The sequence below is a fragment of the Chelonoidis abingdonii genome, chromosome 14 (assembly GCF_003597395.2).
Source record: "Chelonoidis abingdonii isolate Lonesome George chromosome 14, CheloAbing_2.0, whole genome shotgun sequence".
Classification (NCBI taxonomy): Eukaryota; Metazoa; Chordata; order Testudines; family Testudinidae; genus Chelonoidis; species Chelonoidis abingdonii.
This window is the reverse complement of record NC_133782.1, coordinates 35,158,441-35,179,261: the sequence shown is the minus strand read 5'-3', so window position 1 is coordinate 35,179,261 and position 20,821 is coordinate 35,158,441. Positions and strand designations below refer to the sequence as shown.

The window sequence follows — 20,821 nt, the reverse complement described above, 5'->3', positions numbered from 1 at the left end:
GAGCCGCGAATGGGAGGGGTCTGGGGGGGCGAATCCTGCAGTCCGTCTGGCTGTTCCTACTTGAAGTTTCCATGTGCCCCACAGAAAGTGCGGCACAGCAAGCTGGCAGAGTCAGTGGAGAAGGCTATCGAGGAGAAGAAGTACCTGTCAGGGGCTGACCCCTCCACAGTGGAGATGTGCTATCCCCCCATCATCCAGAGTGGCGGCAACTACAACCTCAAGTTCAGCGTTGTCAGGTCAGTGCCAACAGGGCTCCTAACCCTCTCTTCCACCCCAGTATCCCACCCCTACCGTTGCTGAGCGGTAAGGCCAGGGCCAGGGCCCAACCTCGCTTCCCCGAGAACCGCCCAATGCTGGACACTTGTTGGCTGAAAGGGAACGGTCGGTCTCTAGAGAGGAGTCGGGGAGCTGGTCCTGCTGGTTGGGTTGGGTTGGTCTGGCTGGCCCTGCCTTTTCCAAGCTCCAGGGACTCCTGGCCCAGCCCCCAGACACCCCACGCCAAGCCCATGACTAGCGCCTCCCCGAAATCCGCCTCTCTCTGTCCATCCCCCAGTGACAAGAACCACATGCACTTCGGGGCCATCACCTGTGCCATGGGCATCCGCTACAAATCCTATTGCTCCAACCTGGTGCGCACGCTCATGGTGGACCCACCTCAGGAGGTGCAGGACAATTACACCTTTCTGCTGCAGCTGCAGGAGGAGCTGCTCAAGGAGCTGCGGCATGGTGAGTAGGGGTGGGGGTGCTGGGGAAGTGTGGGGGGCGTCATGCTGTCTCATGGGTGGAGGGGGGGTGAAGGATGTTGCATTGCCCCACCCCGGCGGGGGAGGAGGGACATGATGCTGCCCTGGCCCACGTGGGAGGGAAGGGGAGGACATCACGCTGCCTGGTGCTCATGCTGAGACTCCCCCAGGCGTGAAGCTGTGCGAGGTCTATGCTGCCATCATGGATGTGGTGAAGAAGCAGAAGCCAGAGCTGTTAAACAAGATCACCAAGAACCTGGGGTAAGAAACCGCCCCCAACTCCCACTACACAAACCCACATGCACCGCGCACCCTGCACCGCCTCCTGAGTCTGCTGAGCGTGAGCACCCAGGACCTAGGAGAAGAGAACCCTGCTCCAGGTTCCAGCCCAGCCCCTCTGCGCCCAGAGCCTGCACTGCTCAGCCTGGCTTAGGGGAGAGGCGCCAGGCTCCTGCTGGAATGGTGCCTGCAATCCCTGCCCAGCTAGTGTAGGGCAGCGAGCATTGTCAGGGCCAGAGGGTAACACAGGGCCAGAGGGCCATAGAGGCTATGGGTAACCAATCTGCCTTCTGGATTCCTCCCAGATTTGCCATGGGCATCGAGTTCAGAGAGGGCTCCCTCGTCATCAACAGCAAGAACCAGCACCGGCTCAAGAAAGGTAAGACACCCCCACGCACACACAGCTCCCTTCCCACTGATGTCATCACAGCCCCATGCTCTCAGAGCCAGCTCAGTTATGGGGAGAAACCTCCCTTGTCCTCACAGTCAGATACCCAGGCCATGCACCCCCCCCATGCAGCCCTTCTCCTGCAGGCAAGGAGCTCCCCTAAAGCCTATGAGGGGAGGGGATAGCTCCGTGCGCCCTGCTCCCTGTGCATGTGGACTGGTTGGCGACAGCTGCCATCCCTGCATGTCCCCCGGGCCCTGCTACCCCAGCCTGGACCCCTCTGAGCCGTGTCACCCCCTTTCCTATCTGACTGGCAGGGATGGTATTCAGCATCAACGTGGGCTTCTCCGACCTGACCAACAAGGAGGGGAAGAAACCAGAGGAGCGAACATATGCACTGTTCATTGGGGACACCGTGCTGGTGGATGAGGTGGGTGTGGGAGTGGGGTCGCAAGGTTATTTGTGGGGCACCATGCTGGTGGATGGGGGGGGAAGGGGTCTCAAGGTTATCTGGGGGACACCGTGCTGGTCAGTGGGGGGGGGGGCGGAGGGTTATTTGGGAGGCACTGTGCTGGTGGATGGGAGGCGCGCAGAGTTATTTGGGGGATACCGTGCTGGTGGATGGGGGGCATACACGGTGAATATTTTCTGCATCTCTGCCCCCACGTGGATTTATGGGGTGCCATCCACTCCCCCCTCTGACTTTGCCTTTACTGTCCAAGGACGGCCCGGCCACCATCCTCACCTCTGTTAAGAAGAAGGTTAAGAACGTTGGCATCTTCCTCAAGGTGAGGCTGGGAGAGGTGGAGGGAAGACAGATTCAATATCAGAGTAGGGCCTGGGGGTCTCCCATGCTTCAGGGGCAGTGAGTTCTGCGTGGAGGAGGGCAGGGGACGACAGAAGATCCCCAAGGTGCTGGGTGCGGGTGGGACTGGGGAGATGTTGGGGGACAAAGTGGCAAAATTTCATAGATTTGTAGGTCCCAAGGCAGAAGGGATCATTACAACCCTCTGGTCTGATGTTCTGCAGAATACAAGCCAGTGAACATCCCCAGCGTAATTCCCAGGGGGGTGGAGGATGAAGAGTGCAGGGCAACTTTGGGGCAGAGGTGTAAAGGGTGGGGGCAGCAGCTCTGACCATTCTGCCTGTCTCCCACAGAACGAAGATGAGGAGGAGGAAGAGGAGGAGAAGGACGAGGCTGAAGACCTGCTGGGGCGTAGTTCCCGAGCAGCAGCACTGCTGACGGAGCGGACACGGGTGCAGTTCCCCTCCTTTCATGGGGAGCTGGGCAGGGCTGGTTGGGCTGAAGAGCCCACATGGGACGCCTGTCGGGGGTCCTGCAGCTCAGATGGGGCTAGGGGAGCTAATTCCCACAAGGGAGGCGCTGGGGGCCCCGCTCCTATGGGACTGGGGATAAGTGGTCCTTATGACTGCGGGGCTGGCTCGGGGCAGGGCGGTGGCTAGGCTGCTGAGCTGGGATCTAGGCCTCACTCGCATTCCTGCTCCCCCAGAACGAGCTGACGGCAGAGGAGAAGCGTCGAGCCCACCAGAAAGAGCTGGCTATGCAGCTTAACGAGGAGGCCAAGCGGCGGCTGACAGAGCAGAAGGGCGAGCAGCAGATCCAGAAGTGAGGGGGGGAACTCAGGGGGCAGGAAGGGCAGTGACTCTAGAAGTGAGTGGGAGGGGACTCTGGGGGGACTGTGCTGTGTTTCGGAGGGAAGCTGTGTGTACCTGCTGGATATCTGGGACCCTGGGGGGCTGTTCTGCATTTCGGAGGAGGCTGTATGTGCCTGCTGGATATCAGGGGACCCCTGGGGGCTCTGTTGTGTTTCAGAGCAGGCTGTGTGCCCCCACTGGATATCTAGGGGGACTGTGCTGTGTTTCGGAGGAGGCTATGTGTGCCCGCTGGATATCTGGGGATCCTGGGGGACTGTGCTATGTTTCGGAGGAGGCTGTGTGCGCCCGCTAGATATCTGTGGGGACTGTGCTATGTTTCAGAGGAGGCTATGTGTGCCTGCTGGATATCTGGGACCCTGGGGGGCTGTGCTGTGTTTCGGAGGAGACTGTGTGTGCCTGCTGGATATCTGGGAGCCCTGGGGCGGGGGCTGTGCGGGGTTTCACCTTTCCCCCACCCCGCCCAGGGCCCGCAAATCGAACATCTCCTACAAGAACCCATCGCTGATGCCCAAGGAGCCGCACATCCGGGAAATGAAAATCTACATTGACAAGAAATACGAGACTGTCATCATGCCAGTCTTTGGCATCGCCACGCCCTTCCACATCGCCACCATTAAGGTGTGTGGGGCTGGGTAATGCGGACCCTGCATACTTCTGCGTGGCCACCGTCAGCCTAGGGAGGTGACTACTCAGCACACGGGGCAGGGAGGGGTTAGGAAACCTGTTGGGTTGAGGGGGGTGTTGGTTCTTCAGCTCGAAGGAAAGTGGGGGCTGTTTCCCCCAGAGGCCCTGTCTCTAGGGGCCATACAGGCTGGAGCCCTGGCAAGTGGCGGGGTTACAGGCAGGAGCTCTGGGGAATGGAGCTGGGGAGGGGGGTGGTTTACAGATGGGAGCAGGGTACAGAGAAGGCCCCAGCTGCATTCAGGGCGCACAGCTTGACTGCCCCCCCACCTCCTTGTGGTGCAGAACATCAGCATGTCGGTGGAGGGTGACTACACCTACTTGCGCATCAACTTCTACTGCCCAGGCAGTGCCCTGGGGCGCAACGAGGGCAACATCTTCCCCAACCCCGAGGCCACCTTCGTCAAGGAGATGTGAGTGCCCCCTTCTGCCTTCCCCACCCTCTGCCCACTGCCTGGAAGACTTTCCCCAATTCCCGTGCTGCCCCGGGGGCCTCTCCAGCCCCTGCCCTACAGCCCCCTCAAGCCCCAGGCTGGGCTGGGACTCGGTACTCCTGGCTCTGGCACAGTCTGGCTGTGTGACCTGGGCTCTTGCCTCTGTACATGGGGAAGCTTGACAGCCTGCTGCATGGGGCAGCGGGGAGACTGGGCACCAGCGTCCTGTGGGGGCTGGGCGTCTGGATGCCCTGGGCGTGCAGTGCTGTTACGCCCAGTAACTGCTCACCGCACCTCCCCCAGCACGTATCGTGCCTCCAACATGAAGACGCCGGGTGAGCAGACGGTGCCAGCCCTCAACCTGCAGAACGCTTTCCGCATCATCAAGGAGGTGCAGAAACGCTACAAAACCCGGGAGGCGGAGGAGAAGGAGAAGGAGGTGAGCCAGGAGCGGGGAGCCCCTGGGAGCCTGGGGAAAGCTGACCCCGGATCCTGATGTCAGGCAGAGACACTTACCAGACCTGGGGCTCTGTGCTCCGCGGGATCTCACTCCCTGGCTCTCCTCGTGTCTCTCTAGGGCATCGTCAAGCAAGACTCGCTCATCATTAATCTGAACCGGAGCAACCCCAAGCTAAAGGACCTGTACATCCGGCCCAACATCGCTCAGAAGAGGATGCAAGGCTCGCTGGAGGCCCATGTCAATGGTAGGGGCCCCTTTCCCCAGCCCGCTCGGCTCCAGCCCAAGGGTCCCCTCTCACTGTCGATCTCTTGGGCAGGTTTCCGCTTCACGTCCGTGCGAGGAGACAAGGTCGACATTCTGTACAACAACATCAAACACGCGCTGTTCCAGCCCTGCGACGGGGAGATGATCATTGTGCTGCACTTCCACCTCAAGGTAGGGCCCTGTGTCCCCAGGAACCATCTCCTGGCCTGGTCTTCCCCTGCTCTGTGCAGGGCTGGGGGAGGTTTCTGGCAGGGTTTGACCCGGGGGATGATGTGGGGTGTGAGAGACAGTGGAGCCTTCATGCCTCCCCTCCACTCCCCCAGAACGCCATCATGTTTGGGAAGAAGCGGCACACAGATGTGCAGTTCTACACTGAGGTGGGCGAGATCACCACAGACCTGGGCAAGCACCAGCACATGCATGACCGCGATGACCTCTACGCTGAGCAGGTGAGATGTGGCGCCGGAGTCGGGGGGGCAGCCTCCAGACTGACCTTGCTGCCCCTGCAGACTGAGTGCGAGATGAGAGGGGACTAAGAGGAGGGATCTCTGTCCCTAGGAGGCTGTGCTGACCCTGCAGATGGAGAGCGAGGGGGTACGTTAGGGGCCTTCTCTCCCCGGGAGCCTGGCTGATGTCCCTGTGCCCCACGCAGATGGAGGCGAGGGGCTCAGAAGGGGGAGTCTCTCCCCAGGAGCCTGGCTCATGTCCCTGTGCCCCACGCAGATGGAGGCGAAGGGGTAGGCGGGGTGCTCAAAGGGGTCTCTTCCCGGGAGCCTGGCTGATGTCCTTGTGCCCCACGCAGATGGAGGCGAGGGGCTCAGAAGGGGGAGTCTGGCTCATGTCCTTGTGCCCCACGCATATGGAGGCGAGGGGCTCAGAAGGGGGAGTCTCTCCCTGGGAGCCTGGCTCTTGTCCCTGTGCCCCACACAGATGGAGGCGAGGGGCTCAGAAGGGGGGTCTCTCCCCGGGAGCCTGGCTCATGTCCCTGTGCCCCACGCAGATGCAGGCGAGGGGCTCAGAAGGGGGAGTCTCTCCCCGGGAGCCTGGCTCATGTCCCTGTGCCCCACGCAGATGGAGGCGAGAGTCTCAGAAGGGGGAGTCTCTCCCTGGGAGCCTGGCTGATGTCCCTGTGCCCCGTGCAGATGGAGGCGAGGGGCTCAGAAGGGGGGTGTCTCCCCAGGAGCCTGGCTGATGTCCCTGTGCCCCACGCAGATGGAAGTGAGGGGGTAGGCGGGGGGCTCAAAGGGGAATCTCTCCCCGGGAGCCAGGCTGATGTCCCTGTGCCCCGTGCAGATGCAGGCGAGGGGCTCAGAAGGGGGGTGTCTCCCCAGGAGCCTGGCTGATGTCCCTGTGCCCCACGCAGATGGAAGTGAGGGGGTAGGCGGGGGGCTCAAAGGGGAATCTCTCCCCGGGAGCCTGGCTGATGTCCCTATGCCCCACACAGATGGAGCGCGAGATGAGGCACAAGCTGAAAACGGCCTTTAAGAATTTCATCGAGAAGGTGGAGGCTCTGACCAAGGAGGAGCTGGAGTTCGAGGTGCCCTTTCGGGACCTGGGGTAAGGGGAAGAACTAGGGCATCAAGGTGCCCTTCCAGCACCCCTAAGGATGGGGGGAGCAGGGGCATGGCGGGTGCCCTGTCAGGGAGTAAGGGCATGAAGGGTGCCCTTGTGGGACCTTTGGGAGGGATCAGGGACGCAGAGGTGCTCTTTCGGGACCTGAGGGTTTGTGGCCCTGGGCCCTGTGGACACAGTCTGTGACACAAGTCTGCCCCTCGCCCCCATCCTGGGTCTGTGGCGCTCACTTTGCTCTCTGGCAGGTTCAATGGTGCCCCCTACAGAAGCACCTGCTTGCTCCAGCCGACCAGCAGTGCCCTGGTGAATTGCACTGAGTGGGTGAGTATCCGTGGGGGACCTGTTCGTGCCCCCCAACCCAGTCCCTGCCCTCCCCAGGGCCTGGCACAAACCTGTCTCCAAAGGGGGCCGCCTGGGTGCTTATAGGGGTGGGCAGAGCTCAGGGCAAGCGCTGGCACTGTAGGGTGGGAAGGAATGGGGTGCAGCTCCGTCCCCTGTGATTACTGGTCCCATTGGCAGGGGGTCTCTGTCCCAGGGCTGGTGAGGGGCTGTCTCCATCCTGGGCCTGACCCCACCCTTCCCCTCCAGCCTCCGTTCGTGGTGACGCTGGATGAGGTAGAGCTCATTCACTTTGAGCGAGTCCAGTTCCACCTGAAGAACTTTGACATGGTCATCGTCTACAAGGACTACAGCAAGAAAGTGACCATGATCAATGCCATCCCTGTGGCCTCCCTCGACCCCATCAAGGAGTGGCTCAAGTGAGTGACCCCACCGTCCCCCTCCCCAATACCTACCTCATCAGGATCCTGATCCCCCACCATACCCACCAGTTCCATCTACTGGGGGGTCCCCACTGAGGAGTGCCCACCCCCCGACCCCTCCATTGAGACCTACTTCACCAGGATACCGATCCCCCAGCTCCCCCTAATCCCAGTTCCCAGCCTCCTCACTACCCACCAATGTCATCAACTGGAAGTTCCCCCTCCACACGCCTCTCCTGGTGCCTACCCCACACACACCAGGACTCTGATGCCCCAGAGCTTCCCAGAGTGGAATGATTTAAATCAAGGGAATTTAAATCACCAGTTTTTAATCATGATTTAAATCAATTTTAATTGTGTTTTTCATTTGTATGTTTTAGGGTTTTTTCCCCCTAAAGAAAGGTTGATTCTCATTGGCTGGTAACCATTAAAACAAGTTGATCTGCAACTGAATACAGCCTTTACACTACATTTAGTTCTTCTTGCTACCCAGGGGGATATACTAGCTATGTCTATACACAGTTATTTAAGCAATGATAGCAATTTACATGTCATTCAGATTCTTAATTTTACATTTTTTATTCTGAGAAAATGGTGACTGATCCATATCTTGAAGATTTTTTACTTCTGGTTAGTGTCAAGCTCTGTTTGGATAGAAATTCAAATTCAATTTAAAAATGCACAAATCCATTGTAAAATGCTTTTTTATTAGTTAAACAAACTGTCTTAATGTGCAGGATACATGCAAAAAAAGTATATCAAAGTTTTATCTAAACATGTTTTGCACTTAAAACCAATTAAGCAAGGGAAGCTTTTCCAATTCCCAGCAGGTTTTTCAACTTTGAAAACTAGTCATTGAACTGAACTTTGAATGCACTGAAATGAAGAAAATATTCTCTCTGCACTTGCAGAAGAGGGTACTGCTATTAAAAGCCTATTAGGCCTTCAAGAAACTGTGGTTCCAAGTGCTTGACCAGCTACTTCCACCAGTTCAGTGGTTTAACTTTCCTTAAAAGTTGGTAGTAAACATTTACTGAATAAAAATATTAAATTTAAGGTAAATAGATTATAGTAAATTTAGGCCTGAACATAAGTTGTCATAATTTTAAATAACTTTATTTTTTTTATAAATAAGTAAACCTGTTTAGTTTTATATAAAATTTATCCACTCTGGAGCCTCCTGATACCATTCTCCTGAGTCCCAGTCCCCTCATCCACTAGGACCCAATACTGATCTCTCCTTTCTCCCTAGCTCTTGTGACCTGAAGTACACGGAGGGGGTGCAGTCCCTCAACTGGACCAAAATCATGAAGACGATTGTGGATGACCCTGAGGGCTTCTTTGAGCAGGGGGGTTGGTCGTTCCTGGAGCCTGAGGGAGAGGTATGGGGGGGAGGAAGATGGGACTCTGACTCCCCTGGCAAGTGGTGAGGGAGGGCTCTGTCTCGCAAGTGGGAGGGGCCCCTGCAAAGTGATGATAGTTGGGGGGGATTATTTTTATTTCCTCTGGACACCCCAGTATCTGAGCCCAATGAACATTTATTAATCTGATCTCACTCCCACTTCTCTCTGCCCCCCATGACCTATGGGAATCACTGAAGATCATCTAGTGAATCAGTGACAACTGGAGATAGAACCCAGGAGTTCTGATTCCTGGCTGGAATCTCTCCCCAGGGCAGTGATGCCGAGGTCGGGGAGTCAGAGTCAGAGATTGAGGATGAGACATTTAACCCCTCGGAGGATGAATATGAGGAGGAGGAAGAGGATAGTGATGAAGATTACTCCTCTGAGGCCGAGGAATCAGGTGAGGCCCCTGCAGCTTAAGCCGGGGGTGGAGGGATTCTTGACACCAAGCCTCTACGCTGGGGGTCTGACCCTGAGGGGTCACCTGGCAGAGTACTCAACTACCCTCCTTCTCCTGGGAGCCCTCCCTTATCCTCCACACACTGCCTGCTCTGTTCTGCCTGATTTCCCTTCTCACCTGTGCTCTCATTCTGAGGGGTGGGGGGAGGTGGGGATGGAATCCTTGTTGTTCCAGTGTAAGGAGGATGGTTCCCCCCATTGGACAAAGGGTTGAGCTGGGGGGTGGGGCTGCACACTGGGCCATCCGCTGAGCTCCTGTCTCCATTTGCAGATTACTCCAAGGAATCCATGGGCAGCGAGGAGGAGAGTGGAAAGGATTGGGATGAGCTGGAGGAAGAGGCCAGGAAAGGTGAGTGCCAGCCCTTGAGACATCTCCCCAAATGCACACCAGGGCCCTGGGATCTGGGTTTCTTTGGGGCACCTTGTTCACTCTGACCCCTAATGGGTATGGTGGGAGGGGACAGAGCGCTGCACCTCCTGTTGCTTTGCGGTAGAACAGGAGAGCTGGTGGGGATAGGTACCCAGCCTCTCACCTGTCCAGGAGTTGGGTGGGTTACAGAGCCATGCCCTGACCCCCGTCTCACTCCCCTAGCGGACCGGGAGAGCCGGTATGAGGAAGAGGAGGAGCAGAGCCGCAGCCTGAGCAGGAAGAGGAAGGGTCCAGCCCACAGTTCCAGCCGCCGCAGTTCCCACAGCCGCAGCCCAGGCCGCAGCTCGGGACCCCCCAAAAAGAAGAGGAAGTAGGCAGTGAACTCTGACCCTCCCCAGTGGCCAAACCTGGGGCACCAGACCTTGCTCAACAGCCAGTCCCAGGGTTGGGGGGGGGGCACCATGCCCCACCCACAGACTTTTTTGTCTTTTCCTGTTTTCAATTTTCCCCATTTTGTTTTTTGAGTTTTTCTGGCCATTTGTACGGACCAATCAGCTGTGAGAATTCCAGGCCCCGCCTGCCTGTAACCATGGACATGGGCACTGCCAATGAAGAGGAGTAAGGACGCTGATGTCAGTGATGTGCTCCCCACACCCCCTTCACTCCCTCCTGGGGTCCCTCCCTAGTCACCCCCACATTCCCCTGTGAGGCATAGGCATGGCCATGGCAAAGGCGGGTGCTTTCTTCCCCCAGGGAGTATCTGGCAATGGAATCATCCCCTCCTTCCCAGCAGCTCTGGGGAGACACGCAGCCAGCGCAGAGGATCTCTGAGTGTCTCGGACTTCACGCTCAGGGTGCTGGTAACCAAGGCTGGGTTGGCGCCTACAGGTCCATCCCATCCCTACTGGAGGGCTTGGGAGTGGGCCAGCCCCGCCGGGAGCGGGGTGCATGGGGGGAGTGGTCTAGCCCTCAGGATCCAGCTTCTTGTTTTTTTACTCGCCTAGCTCTGTCCCGTATTTATCTCGTTTCCTCAGTTGCCAAGTCAAGCCTCTGGCGGGAGAGATGCTTTTGTTTTGGGGGGTTTTATTGTGTCATCTCCCCTGGGCCCCCATCACCTCTCCCTGCTGCTTGCTGGTGAGGAAGGCCCTTGGGAGGTGATGGGGCAGGGGAGGGCTCTAATTTTTTTTCATAGCTGGTAGCTCTTGGATTTTCGACTTTGGAGAATTGAAACAATAAAATGTTTTTTTGTAAGTTCACCTTTTCCAGGTGCTGAGTCTGTTCAGTCAGGGGGGATGGCACGCTGCTCACCTCTTGTTTGTATTATAGCAGCACTTTGACGCTCAGGCATGGCCCAGGACCCCTTGTGGTAGGCTCTGCATAGACAGAGCAGGGACAGGACAGGCGCTGCCCCAAGGAGCTCGCAATCTGAGTCATGGGCTGACTGCTTTGAGGTCCCCCTTTGAACCGTACTGTGCCAAGTCCTTGCATGCCTTGTGGGAGCTGACGGGTCCTTCATTTCTCCTCCTCAGCCTTTCGTCTCCCCTCCCAGTAGATGGCACAGAAGGCAGCAGCTGCTTCCACAGAGACCTTCAGCCTCCCAATGGCAGAGTGGTCCTGAGGGCTGACAACTGCCGGGAGGGGGTAAGAGAGCAGAGGTGAGGGGAAGGGTCAGTGTTTCTCCAGGGCCATTCTCTGGCTGGGCCTGGTATAGGCCTTGCCTCCCCCAGCCCTGGGAAGGGACAGGACTTGCACTGCTGCAGCTCCCAGGTATAGATCCCAGCTCAGTGGCCAGGCCCCTGGCCCCATCTCATGCAGGTGGCTTGCAGGGGCACTGGAGACCGCTCGTCTCCGTCACTCACCGTCGAGGTCACGCTCCAGCACATCGTTGCCTGTCAGCAAGATCTCACGCAGGTCCATGTAGGCAAAGCCCACGTCCTCACACTCGCCTCCTGTCCCAGGTGGGGGCTCGCTCACCACCACGAACTGCAACCTGCAATGGGCAGCAATGAGTCTGGATCCTGCACCTGCAGCCAGCCCATCCTAGCCTGGCTCCCCATAGAAAAGCCAAGTCGAAGGGCTCAGTCCTCACCTCTAGTGCACTCAGTGGCTGGGGCGCAGGGGATCTAAAGGAGCCGAAAGCTCACGGAGGAGGGCTGTGCCTGCCAGCTTTGCTCCTCTGCCCAGGGAACCTTCTACAGGAAGGGTACAGCTTGTCTGCAGGAGACAGCGCTGCCTGGGGAGAGGGCACATTCGGCCTGTGTGAAACAAACACCATCACAGACCAGCCGGCACATTCCTTTGATCTGCCTTCTCTAACCTACAGCGCGTGTTCTTATATCAGACACACGCTGTGCCGCAAGCCCTCCCCTGCACATGCTCCACCCATGGCAGAGAACAAGCACAGGGTGGATATTGGTCACAGTGTTCAGGCGTGTACGGGAATATGCTTGGAAGAGGTAATGAGCAGGCTGTAAGAGCCTGTGTGGGGAAGGGATGGGGCCCTTTAGCCCAAGGGACTGGAATTCCTGGCCCTAGCCAGTCTGCTCACCGGCTCTGCCCTGCCTCCTCTGCCTGCAGCATGGAGAAGAGGATTTCCCGCTGGCTGCTCACCCCCTCCGTGTCCAGCTGAATCACTGTGGTGGGGGCACAAGGCTGTTAGGTAGGGCAATGCTGGGTGCAGGGGAGGAGTCGGGAGGAGTCAGGGTGATGCTCACAGCGCTGGGGCACTAAGGGGAAGATTCAGGGCGATGCTCGAGGGGGGGAGGAGTGAAGGGGAGGAGTCAGGGCAATGCTCAGGGCTTGGGCACTAAAGGGAGGAGTCAAGGTGATGCTTGGGGGGGGGACCAAGGGGAGGAGTCAAGGTGATGCTTGGGGGGGGGACCAAGGGGAGGAGTCGGGGTGATGCTTGGGGGGCACCAAGGGGAGGAGTCAGGGTGGTGCTCAACGGCGGTGGGGGGGCACCAAGGGAGAGTCAAGGCGATTCTCACGGGGGGGGTGGCGGCAGCAAGGGGGAGGAGTCAGGACAGTGCTCAGTGGCAACTAAGGGTGAGGAAGGCAGGGCAATGCTCAAGGGGGGGGGTGGGCACCAAGGGGAGGAGGCAGGGCGGTGCTCATGGTGGGCACTAAGGAGAGGAGTCAGGGTGGTGCTCATGGGGGGCACTAAGGGGAGGAGTTGGGGCAGTGGGGGGGCACCAAAGGGAGGAGTCAGGGCAATGCTCATGGGGGGGGTGGCACCAACGGGAGGAGTCAGGGCAGTGCTCACGGGGGGCACTAAGGGGAGGAGTCAGGGTGGTGCTCACAGGGGGGGTGGGCAGCACCAAGGGGAGGAGTCAGGGCAGTGCTCACGGAGGGCACCAAGGGGAGAAGTCAGGGGGGCACTAAAGGGAGGAGTCAGTGCCCCCCTGACTCCTCCCCTTGGTGCCCCTCCAACCCCCCGTGAGCATCGCCCTAAGGGGAGGAGTCAGGGTGGTGCTCATGGGGGGGGCAGCACTAAGGGGAGGAGTCAGGGCAAGAAGCTGATGCTCACCCGGGATCAGATGGTGACCGTCGACCCACTTCCACACTCCCCAGTGTAGCTCCGGTTCCCAGGCTCTAACGCCACAGTCTCCCTGTTAGGAGGGCGCCCACAGGGGTGGGCCTGCGCCGTGCTGCTCCCTCATGGAGTGGTGCAGCATGAGCCAGGCAGTGAGATCTTTGCAAGCTTGCACTGGCAGTGGGGAAGCTGAGTCCTTGGCAGGGGGCTGGGGAAATGGGCCCTATTAAACCAGTCATGGCCTCCCTGTCCCAGCAACAGCACTTCTCGGCCTGGAGTGATCCACCGTACAGCTGGGCCCAAAGCTCTGTCCTGGGATGGGGGGGCGATGCTTTTCCTCTTTCCACCCATTTGTCATCTTCCCCCCATGAGGCATGAGACGCCTGCCCTGCCTGGGGGGGCTCTGGGACAGGCGAGAGCAGGGCTGAGGCAAGGATGTTTCATGCCCTAGGCGAAACTTCCACCTTGTGCCCTCCCTCAAGCCCCCACCCTGAGGCACACACACACCCCTGCAGCAGCTCGCCCCCGCTGCCCGAGGTGCCTCCCCTGCAGCAGCTCCCCACCCCCAACTCTCCGCCCTGAGGCACCCCCCTGCCCCAGCTCACCCCTGCCCCACCTCCTCCCCAAGCACGCTGTGGCTGCTTCATTTCTCCCGCCTCCCAGGCTTGCAGTGCTTAACCTGATTGGCGCTGCAGGCCTGGGAGGTGGGAGAGGTGAAGCAGCCACGCCATGCTCGGGGAGGAGGCAGGGCAGGGGTGAGCCGGGGTGGGGAGTTCCCCTGCATGCCACCCCCCTCACCGTTACTTGCTACAGGCAGCCCCTCCACCCCCCGACGTTCCCCTGCCCCAGCTCCCTCCACCTTAATGCTGGAGGCGACCGGGGCAGCCAAAGATCCAGCTGCTGCCAAAGAAAATGCCACCCCCGAAATCCTAGTGCCCTAGGCAACGGCCTAGGTCGCCTAAATGGTTGCACCAGCCCTGGGCGAGAGCCAGACTCTGCACACAACAGCTCACCCTTGCTGAAGTGGAAGTAGATCTCCTCGCCGCCCTGGGGCTTGCGCAGGGACAGGGGGGTCTCTGTCTCAGCCAGGGGCACCCCTGGGAAATGGTACGCCACGTACAGCTGCTGGATGTGCTCGCTAGCCATGGCCTCAGCCTCAGGGTGCAGGCTCAGCGAGACGATCTCAATCCGGATCCGTTCCATGTCCTGACATGATGAGGTGAGAGCAGGTCATACAGGGCCTGAGAGGGCAGGAAGCAGTGCCCCAAACTATTTGGGGGGGATGGGGGCAGGGGAGTCTGGCCAAGCCAAACTCCCCCCAACTCACCCCACTTCGGAACCCAGCAGGACGCAGCACTGTCACTACAAGCTGTACCTGGCTGGGCTTTCCCCCCCTCCCCCATGGGTCTATGCACCCTCTCTTCCAGCACTGCCTTGGGGCGGGGCATTACCACCTTTGGAGGACTCCCCAGGCTGGTCCCCACCACAATCTCATCACTGTCTGTGGTCTGTGCATCGCTGCTGCTCTCCAGCGCTGGCTCACAAGCCTCCTCGGGGGCTGGCAGGGACAGAGTACTTGTTACTGGGAGGGGAATTAGAACAGGATCTGCCCGCTCCCTGCCCTCCCACTCGGACCATGGGCTGTGAAGAGTATGGCTGCAGCTGCAGCCTGCTTTGGGGCTGTTTGCAGTGAGAACTGTCAGGGCTGCACCTATGCCCACCTCTGAGTTTGTTCACACAGGGACCCTGCTCTGCAGCTGGATGGCCATGTCGCCCTCCCCCATCACAGTACACCCCAATCCACAGCTGGATGGCCAGATGCCCCTGTCTATGGCTCTACATTGTGGGCGAGTGTGACTTTTAGAGTCAGCTCTGGCACAGCATGAGGGGCTGGGCAGGGCCCTAGGGTAGCCTGGCCAGTTGGCACTGAGAGCTGGGTGCCCCACAAGAGGCAGGAGCTGGTACCCATCTCCTCTGGAGCAGAGCCTATGTCCAGTGCAAGGGATTTGGGATCCAAGCGCTGGGTCCTGGCAGAGTTTTCAGCGTCCTTAGCTGAGTGTCCTGCTTCCTCCTCGCCAGCCTGGGCCTCCTTCCCCTCCAGTGTCCCCTGCACAGACAAACCCCACCAGGCTCAGGGAACAGCTCGCTGCCAGGGGAGCTCTGGCCCAGTCCCATTAGTACTGCCCCCTGTTGGATGCTGATTCAGTGTGGGGCACTAGGCAGCCTGCAGGCCAAATCCAGACCGCCAGGCACTCGCAAACAAACCATTGCATCTTTTTATGTACTTATTACTATCGTTGTGATGTGAAAACAGTTTCTCTGGAGTCCGGATTTTAACTGTACCTTGATCAAGAAATTTGGACTCTGACAAAAAAAATAACTGACTACCCAGGGTGTACAGTAAGCAGGGGACTTGGGTTGCTGCACCCTCGCTTCCTGCTCCCTTCTCCCCAGCTATCACCTCAGCAGTGTCTCCCACCGGAGCCAACTCTTCTCTCTCCTCTGGGGTGTAGCCACTGGATGCTGGCACTGGATTAAATCATAGAATCATAGAATCAAAAGGTTGGAAGGGACCTCATGAGGTCATCTAGTCCAACCCCCTGCTAAAGGCAGGACCACTTTCCCTAAATAATCCCAGCCAGGGTGCGGTCTAGCCCTTAAATAGCTCTAAATGATGATTCTATCCACCTCCCTAGGTAACCCATTCCAATACTTCACCAACTCTCCTAGTCAGAAAATTTTTCTAATATCCAGCCTCGAACTATTCCGCAACTGCAACTTCAAAACCGATGCTCCTTGTTCTGTTCCCTCCCTCACCACTGAGAACAGACCTAGCTCCCTCCTCCTTGGAGCACTCCCTCAAGTAGTTAAGGTTGCTATCAAATCATCCCCTTAGTCTTCTCTTCTGCAGCGCTAAATATAGCCCCAGTTCCTTTCAGTCTCTCTTCATAAGTTCATGTGCTCTAGTCCTCTAATCATTTTTGTTGCCCTCATCGCTGACTCTCTCCAATTGTTCCACGTCCTCTTTTGTTAGTGTGGCGGCCAAAACTGGACACAAAATATTCCAGATGACGGCCTCGAGCCAGTGCTCCGAATAGAGGGGAATAATCACATATCCTCGATCTGCTGGCAAACACTCCTACAATACAGCCCAGTATGCTATTAGCCTTTTTGGCTACAAGAGCACATGTTAGGCTCATGTTCAACTTCCCATCTACCGTAAACCCAAAGATCCTTTTCTGTATCGTAGCACTGCTACTCTAGCCAATAACAAGTGCCCCAGCCTGCTAGCAGTGCATGGGGTCATTTTTCTGGTCCTAAGTGCAGGACTTTGCACTTTGTCCTGTCTGAACTTCATGAGGTTTCTTGTGCCCACTTCTCCAATTTGTCTTAAGTCTCCCTGAATCCTATCCCTGCCCCTCCAGCGTGTCCACCACTCCCCCCAACTTGGTGTCATCTGCAAATTTACTCAATGTGCAAGCTATCCCATCATCAAAGATCATTAATGAAGACATTGAAATAGAACGGGGGCCCTAAGACAACGCCCTGGGGCACAGCCACTTGTTACTGGTTGCCAACTAGAGAAGATTGTGCCATTGATACCTACCCCGGTGAGCCTGTTTGATTCAACCAGTGTTCTATTCCACCTTCACAGTCCATTCCTCCAACCATATACTTCCTTAGTTTGCTGATGAGAATGCTTGTGGGAAAACCGGTGTCAAAAGCCTTACTAAAGTCAAGGTATACAACATCAAACAGGCTTTGCCCCCATCCACAATCCAGTCATCTCAATCATAGAAAGCAATCAGGTTGGTCAGGCATGATTACCCTTGGTGAATCCATCTGACATGCTTCTGAATCACCTTAGTTTTGCTCTAAAGTGTTTCCAGGATGGAATCCTTCAGCACTGCTCCATGAATTTTCCAGGGAATTGGAGGTGAAGACTTAATTGGTCTGTATTCCCTGGATCCTCCTTTTCCCTTTCTTAAAGATAGTCTATATTGCTTTCTTCCATCCTCTGGGACTCTCCTGTGCCATGAATTCTTCAAAGATAATGGTCAACGCTCTGCAATCACAATCAGCTAACTCCCTCGCAGCACCCTCGGAGCAGTTCATCCGGTCCCATAGAGCTTGTCACGCTAACGTTTTAAGTAGTCCTAACTTGACCACCTCTATCACAGTGGGCTGCTCTCCCCTCTCCTCTCTGCGTTCCCAGTAGTAGTAAGTCTGGGAGTTGACCCGCATAAGACTGAAATGAGAAGGAATTGAAAGTACTCAGCAGCCTTTCCAATACTTTCCACCATAAGATACTGCTCATGAGTAAAGGGGACCTACACCATCCTAATCCCTTCTTGTTGCTTAAGACTTGTAAAACCTTCCTTTATCCTTCACATCCCTTGCTAAGTTTCACTCAAAAATTGCCCTTTGGCCTTTCTGATTTATCCTGCAGACCCGAGCAATAATCTTATATGCCTCCAGTCATCTGTCCAAGCTTCCATTTTTGTAACTTCCTTCTTTTGCTTCAGCCACTACTGATCTGCTAAGCCATGCGGGCACCTTTCTACGCTGCTGTTCTTCTGCCACATGGTATGGTATTTTCCTGTGCTCTTAGCAGGTTTCTTTAAAAACTGCCAGCGTCTCTGGACACCCATCCCTTTCAAGTTCAGCTTCCAGGAATCTGCCCAATCATTTCTCTAAGGACTGAAAAATCCGCTTTCTGAATCAGGCTGAAATCCTGCTTTCTGAAAATCCAGGGTTTGCGTTCTTGCTCTCTCCTTCCTTCCCTCACCAGGATTCTGAACTCTACCATGTCATGTCACTGCTGCCCAGGTTGCCGTTACCTCCTTACTTCCCTGATCAACTCTTCTCTTTTGTGACATGAGATCGAGAGGCACAAAGGCCCTCGTGTTCCCAAGCAATTTGTACAGGAAGTTGTACTCAGCGATCTCCAAACAGTCCTGGATTGCCTGTGCACTGCTGTTTTCTCCTCCCAGCAGATATCAGGGAATAATTGAAAATCCCCCATGAGAACCAGGGCCCGTGATCTACAGACTTCTCTATCTGTAAAAAGCCTCATCCACCTCTTCTTTCTGGTCTGGTGGTCTGTAGCAGACACCCACCATAACATCCCCCTTGTGACATTCCCCTCTAAATTTAACCCAAAGACTTTCAACTGGCTCATTTCCAGTTTCGTAGTGGAGCTCTGAGCATTCATACAGCTCTTTTACATACATACAGGCTGAGTCTGACTGCTGGCTCCTGCATTCCGCCTTCCCCACTTCCCCCTGCATCCATCAGCCTCGCCCGCCAAGATACAGAGCTTCTTCCTCTGGCCCTCAGGCTGTGATGGCAAGATGCTGGGAGCAAGCCGGGCCTGAGCAGGGGTCAGAACAGCACAGTCACGCTACAGCCTGGCAGCTTCCCCGCATTCCCACTACCCTGCTCCTCCTTGTACTGGGGTGCAGGAGTGGCGGCAGCACCCAGCAAGGCAAAGAGCGAGCAGGGGCTAGAAGCCTGGAGTTCTGACTCCCAGCCCTCACTCACTGAACCCCTCTCGGGGAGGGTGATATTGTATGGGGCAGTGTTAATTCTGGGCTGCTGGGTCGTTCTGTACCTGGCTGTGTAGTGCAGCTCTTTCCTCCTCAATCAGCTGCTCCAAGGGGGTCTCATGCAGGTGTTCCCTTGCCCAGGCCGCTTGGTGCAGGGTGGCCCCTAGGGGCAGGTACCGATGCTTCCACTCCAGGCTGAGGCTGATGGAGCCATTGGGGTGCCCAGCCGGGTTGGTGAGGACACAATCTCCTGCAGAGTAGAGAAATAGAGGCAAAAGAGGGCACAGGGGGTGGAGCTCTAGGCACAAGGCACTGAGGCCAGGGGCAGGGGAACTGTCCCCAGCTATGTGCCTCATGAGCAATAGAGGATCTGGGTCCAGCAGCTTTCACCTGTGATACTGTGCCCGCGTGCCAGAGGCAGCAGGGGGATCTGTGCTTTGCCCAAGTAACTGCCTGGCTCTGTATCCTCATCATCGAAGATGTACACCCAGAGGCTCTCTAGACGCAGATAGCGGTCGAGTTCAGCTGTGGGGCGCATTGGGAAGGTCCGCCGGTCTCCAAAGTGCGGGTTGTTGCTGGAGGGAATGATGGGCGTGTCGTGGTCAGGAAAGGTGAAGAAGCGGTACATGGCATAGGGGCTGGGCTGGGTGCTGAGCCAGCGACCCCGCAGGCCTGTGCAGCCTACAATCTGCACTTGCAGCTCATTCCACAGCCACTCAGCATCCAGGACCTAGAGGGGGAGACTGAGAAAGGCTAGTAACTGGGTGAGCAGACGGCTTAGAGTGCATCTCATAGGAATCATGGCTTTGCCACATGGAAGGCCATGAGGCAGTAGGGAGTGGGGCAAACTGACCTGGGATAGCAGGGGGTGACTTTATTTGAGTAACAATACTTGAGACAGGAGGGGGATGGGGCCAGGTAACACCTTCTGCCTGGGAAACTGGACAAAGGCTGGAGGAGGAGCCAGGGGAAGGCTGGGTGAGACTGCTGGCGGGGGTTTCAATTTGGAGCACTCTGGGGAAATGGAGAGAACCCCAAGGCTAGGGTCTAAGATCCCTGTCCCTTCCCTCCCAAGGGACCTGTGTGAGGGGTCCTGGTTGTACTACAAGCGCTGTTGGGGACTGTGTTCCTGTCGTCTGTTTTACTGGCTGGCTGAGAGTCACGGTAAATCGCAGGAAGTGAGTGCAGGGCCCAGACTCCCCCACACTCCGTGACAAAGGCACTTTAGCATCCAGCGTGCCTAAGGCTTCCCTTACAGGGATCCTGCTCTGACATGTGCCAGAGAGCTCCTAGTGCAGAGCACACATCCCCGTGTGCCACCACGGGGAGCCCCTTTTATGGGGGCATATGTCCATACAGGGATCCTGTACCGGTGGGCATGGCCCTGTAAGGATCCCCCTTTCTGGAGTGCATTTCCCTCGGTGTGAGTGTGTGTGTTTACCCTCACATACTCCTCCCCCATGCACGCCCCTGCTTCCTCACCCGCTCCTTGTCCTGCTGCCTACGCTGCTGGGCATCTCTTGCCTGGGGCACGCTGGCTGACAAGTAGCCCAAGGCCTTGGTGCGCTGGCAGTGCAGCCGCGTGGTCTGCTCCATGGGCAGGCGCAGCCTCATCCAATACTCCAGCAGCCCGTAGTTCTCACCGCTTGGACCTAGAAGGTGTGGAGTGGGGGTGGGGGGGACATCCAGGAGGCAGTGTGGACACAAAGGCCGGGGCATAGGGATTAGGGCAGGAGATAACAGGACATGAAGGCCACAGGGACATAAGAATGGTTAGAAACCTGGCATATTCTCCAAGCTGACGCCAGAAGGGCTGGGGCAGGGCGAGCCTTGGCCCCAGGGAGTCTTTACTGTGAGGGAAAGGTGAGCGAATACACTCCCATGGCTGGAGAGCCTTTACTGTGCCATGCAGCTGAGCTGTGGCACTGACAAGGCCAGCACCCTCACTGAGCAGCTGCCATGGCAGAGGGCACAGGGAGCTCTTTGCTGTAGAGCAGCACCGTGGAGAGGGAAAGCTCTTACCATGTAGCATCGCTGTGGCATGCATGCGCTCCTCGCTCCCCAGAACCTCCTGGAAGCGCAGCCAACAGGAAGCCAGAGTGCTGTGGTCAGTAGCCATGGCCAGGTGCAGGTCTAAGCGGGCGGCAGCCCTCTGCAGATACTGCAGGAAGAAGGGCTCAGCCTGTATCATGTACTGAGACGTGAAGCTGTAGCGGGGCCGGGCCCCTGGCACCACCGGTGTGCACTGT

At 57.2% G+C, this 20,821-nt stretch overlaps 2 protein-coding genes across 2 annotated transcripts in view; one reads left to right on the top strand and one right to left on the bottom strand.

Annotated features, from left to right (window-relative positions):
- The window catches only part of SUPT16H (SPT16 homolog, facilitates chromatin remodeling subunit), a 12,676-nt gene extending 1,929 nt beyond the window's left edge, over positions 1-10,747 (top strand). Inside the window, exons 2-22 of the mRNA XM_075072374.1 lie at positions 42-236; positions 554-726; positions 914-1,004; positions 1,328-1,401; positions 1,728-1,840; positions 2,133-2,198; positions 2,569-2,667; positions 2,922-3,037; positions 3,552-3,705; positions 4,054-4,181; positions 4,506-4,641; positions 4,780-4,906; positions 4,979-5,097; positions 5,250-5,375; positions 6,371-6,483; positions 6,744-6,819; positions 7,087-7,256; positions 8,512-8,641; positions 8,933-9,062; positions 9,393-9,470; positions 9,714-10,747. Coding sequence (XP_074928475.1) covers positions 175-236; positions 554-726; positions 914-1,004; positions 1,328-1,401; positions 1,728-1,840; positions 2,133-2,198; positions 2,569-2,667; positions 2,922-3,037; positions 3,552-3,705; positions 4,054-4,181; positions 4,506-4,641; positions 4,780-4,906; positions 4,979-5,097; positions 5,250-5,375; positions 6,371-6,483; positions 6,744-6,819; positions 7,087-7,256; positions 8,512-8,641; positions 8,933-9,062; positions 9,393-9,470; positions 9,714-9,865 — 2,433 coding nt within the window. The 5' untranslated portion in view covers positions 42-174 and the 3' untranslated portion in view covers positions 9,866-10,747. The remainder of the gene's footprint in view (positions 1-41; positions 237-553; positions 727-913; positions 1,005-1,327; positions 1,402-1,727; positions 1,841-2,132; positions 2,199-2,568; positions 2,668-2,921; positions 3,038-3,551; positions 3,706-4,053; positions 4,182-4,505; positions 4,642-4,779; positions 4,907-4,978; positions 5,098-5,249; positions 5,376-6,370; positions 6,484-6,743; positions 6,820-7,086; positions 7,257-8,511; positions 8,642-8,932; positions 9,063-9,392; positions 9,471-9,713) is intronic.
- A 78-nt stretch (positions 10,748-10,825) lies between these two features.
- The window catches only part of RPGRIP1 (RPGR interacting protein 1), a 13,101-nt gene continuing 3,105 nt past the window's right edge, over positions 10,826-20,821 (bottom strand). Inside the window, exons 3-13 of the mRNA XM_075072435.1 lie at positions 20,595-20,817; positions 20,055-20,224; positions 18,963-19,287; positions 18,638-18,822; positions 18,260-18,397; positions 14,989-15,130; positions 14,475-14,581; positions 14,037-14,229; positions 12,040-12,124; positions 11,351-11,481; positions 10,826-11,119 (exon numbers count right to left, since the gene is read on the bottom strand). Coding sequence (XP_074928536.1) covers positions 11,004-11,119; positions 11,351-11,481; positions 12,040-12,124; positions 14,037-14,229; positions 14,475-14,581; positions 14,989-15,130; positions 18,260-18,397; positions 18,638-18,822; positions 18,963-19,287; positions 20,055-20,224; positions 20,595-20,817 — 1,815 coding nt within the window. The 3' untranslated portion in view covers positions 10,826-11,003. The remainder of the gene's footprint in view (positions 11,120-11,350; positions 11,482-12,039; positions 12,125-14,036; positions 14,230-14,474; positions 14,582-14,988; positions 15,131-18,259; positions 18,398-18,637; positions 18,823-18,962; positions 19,288-20,054; positions 20,225-20,594; positions 20,818-20,821) is intronic.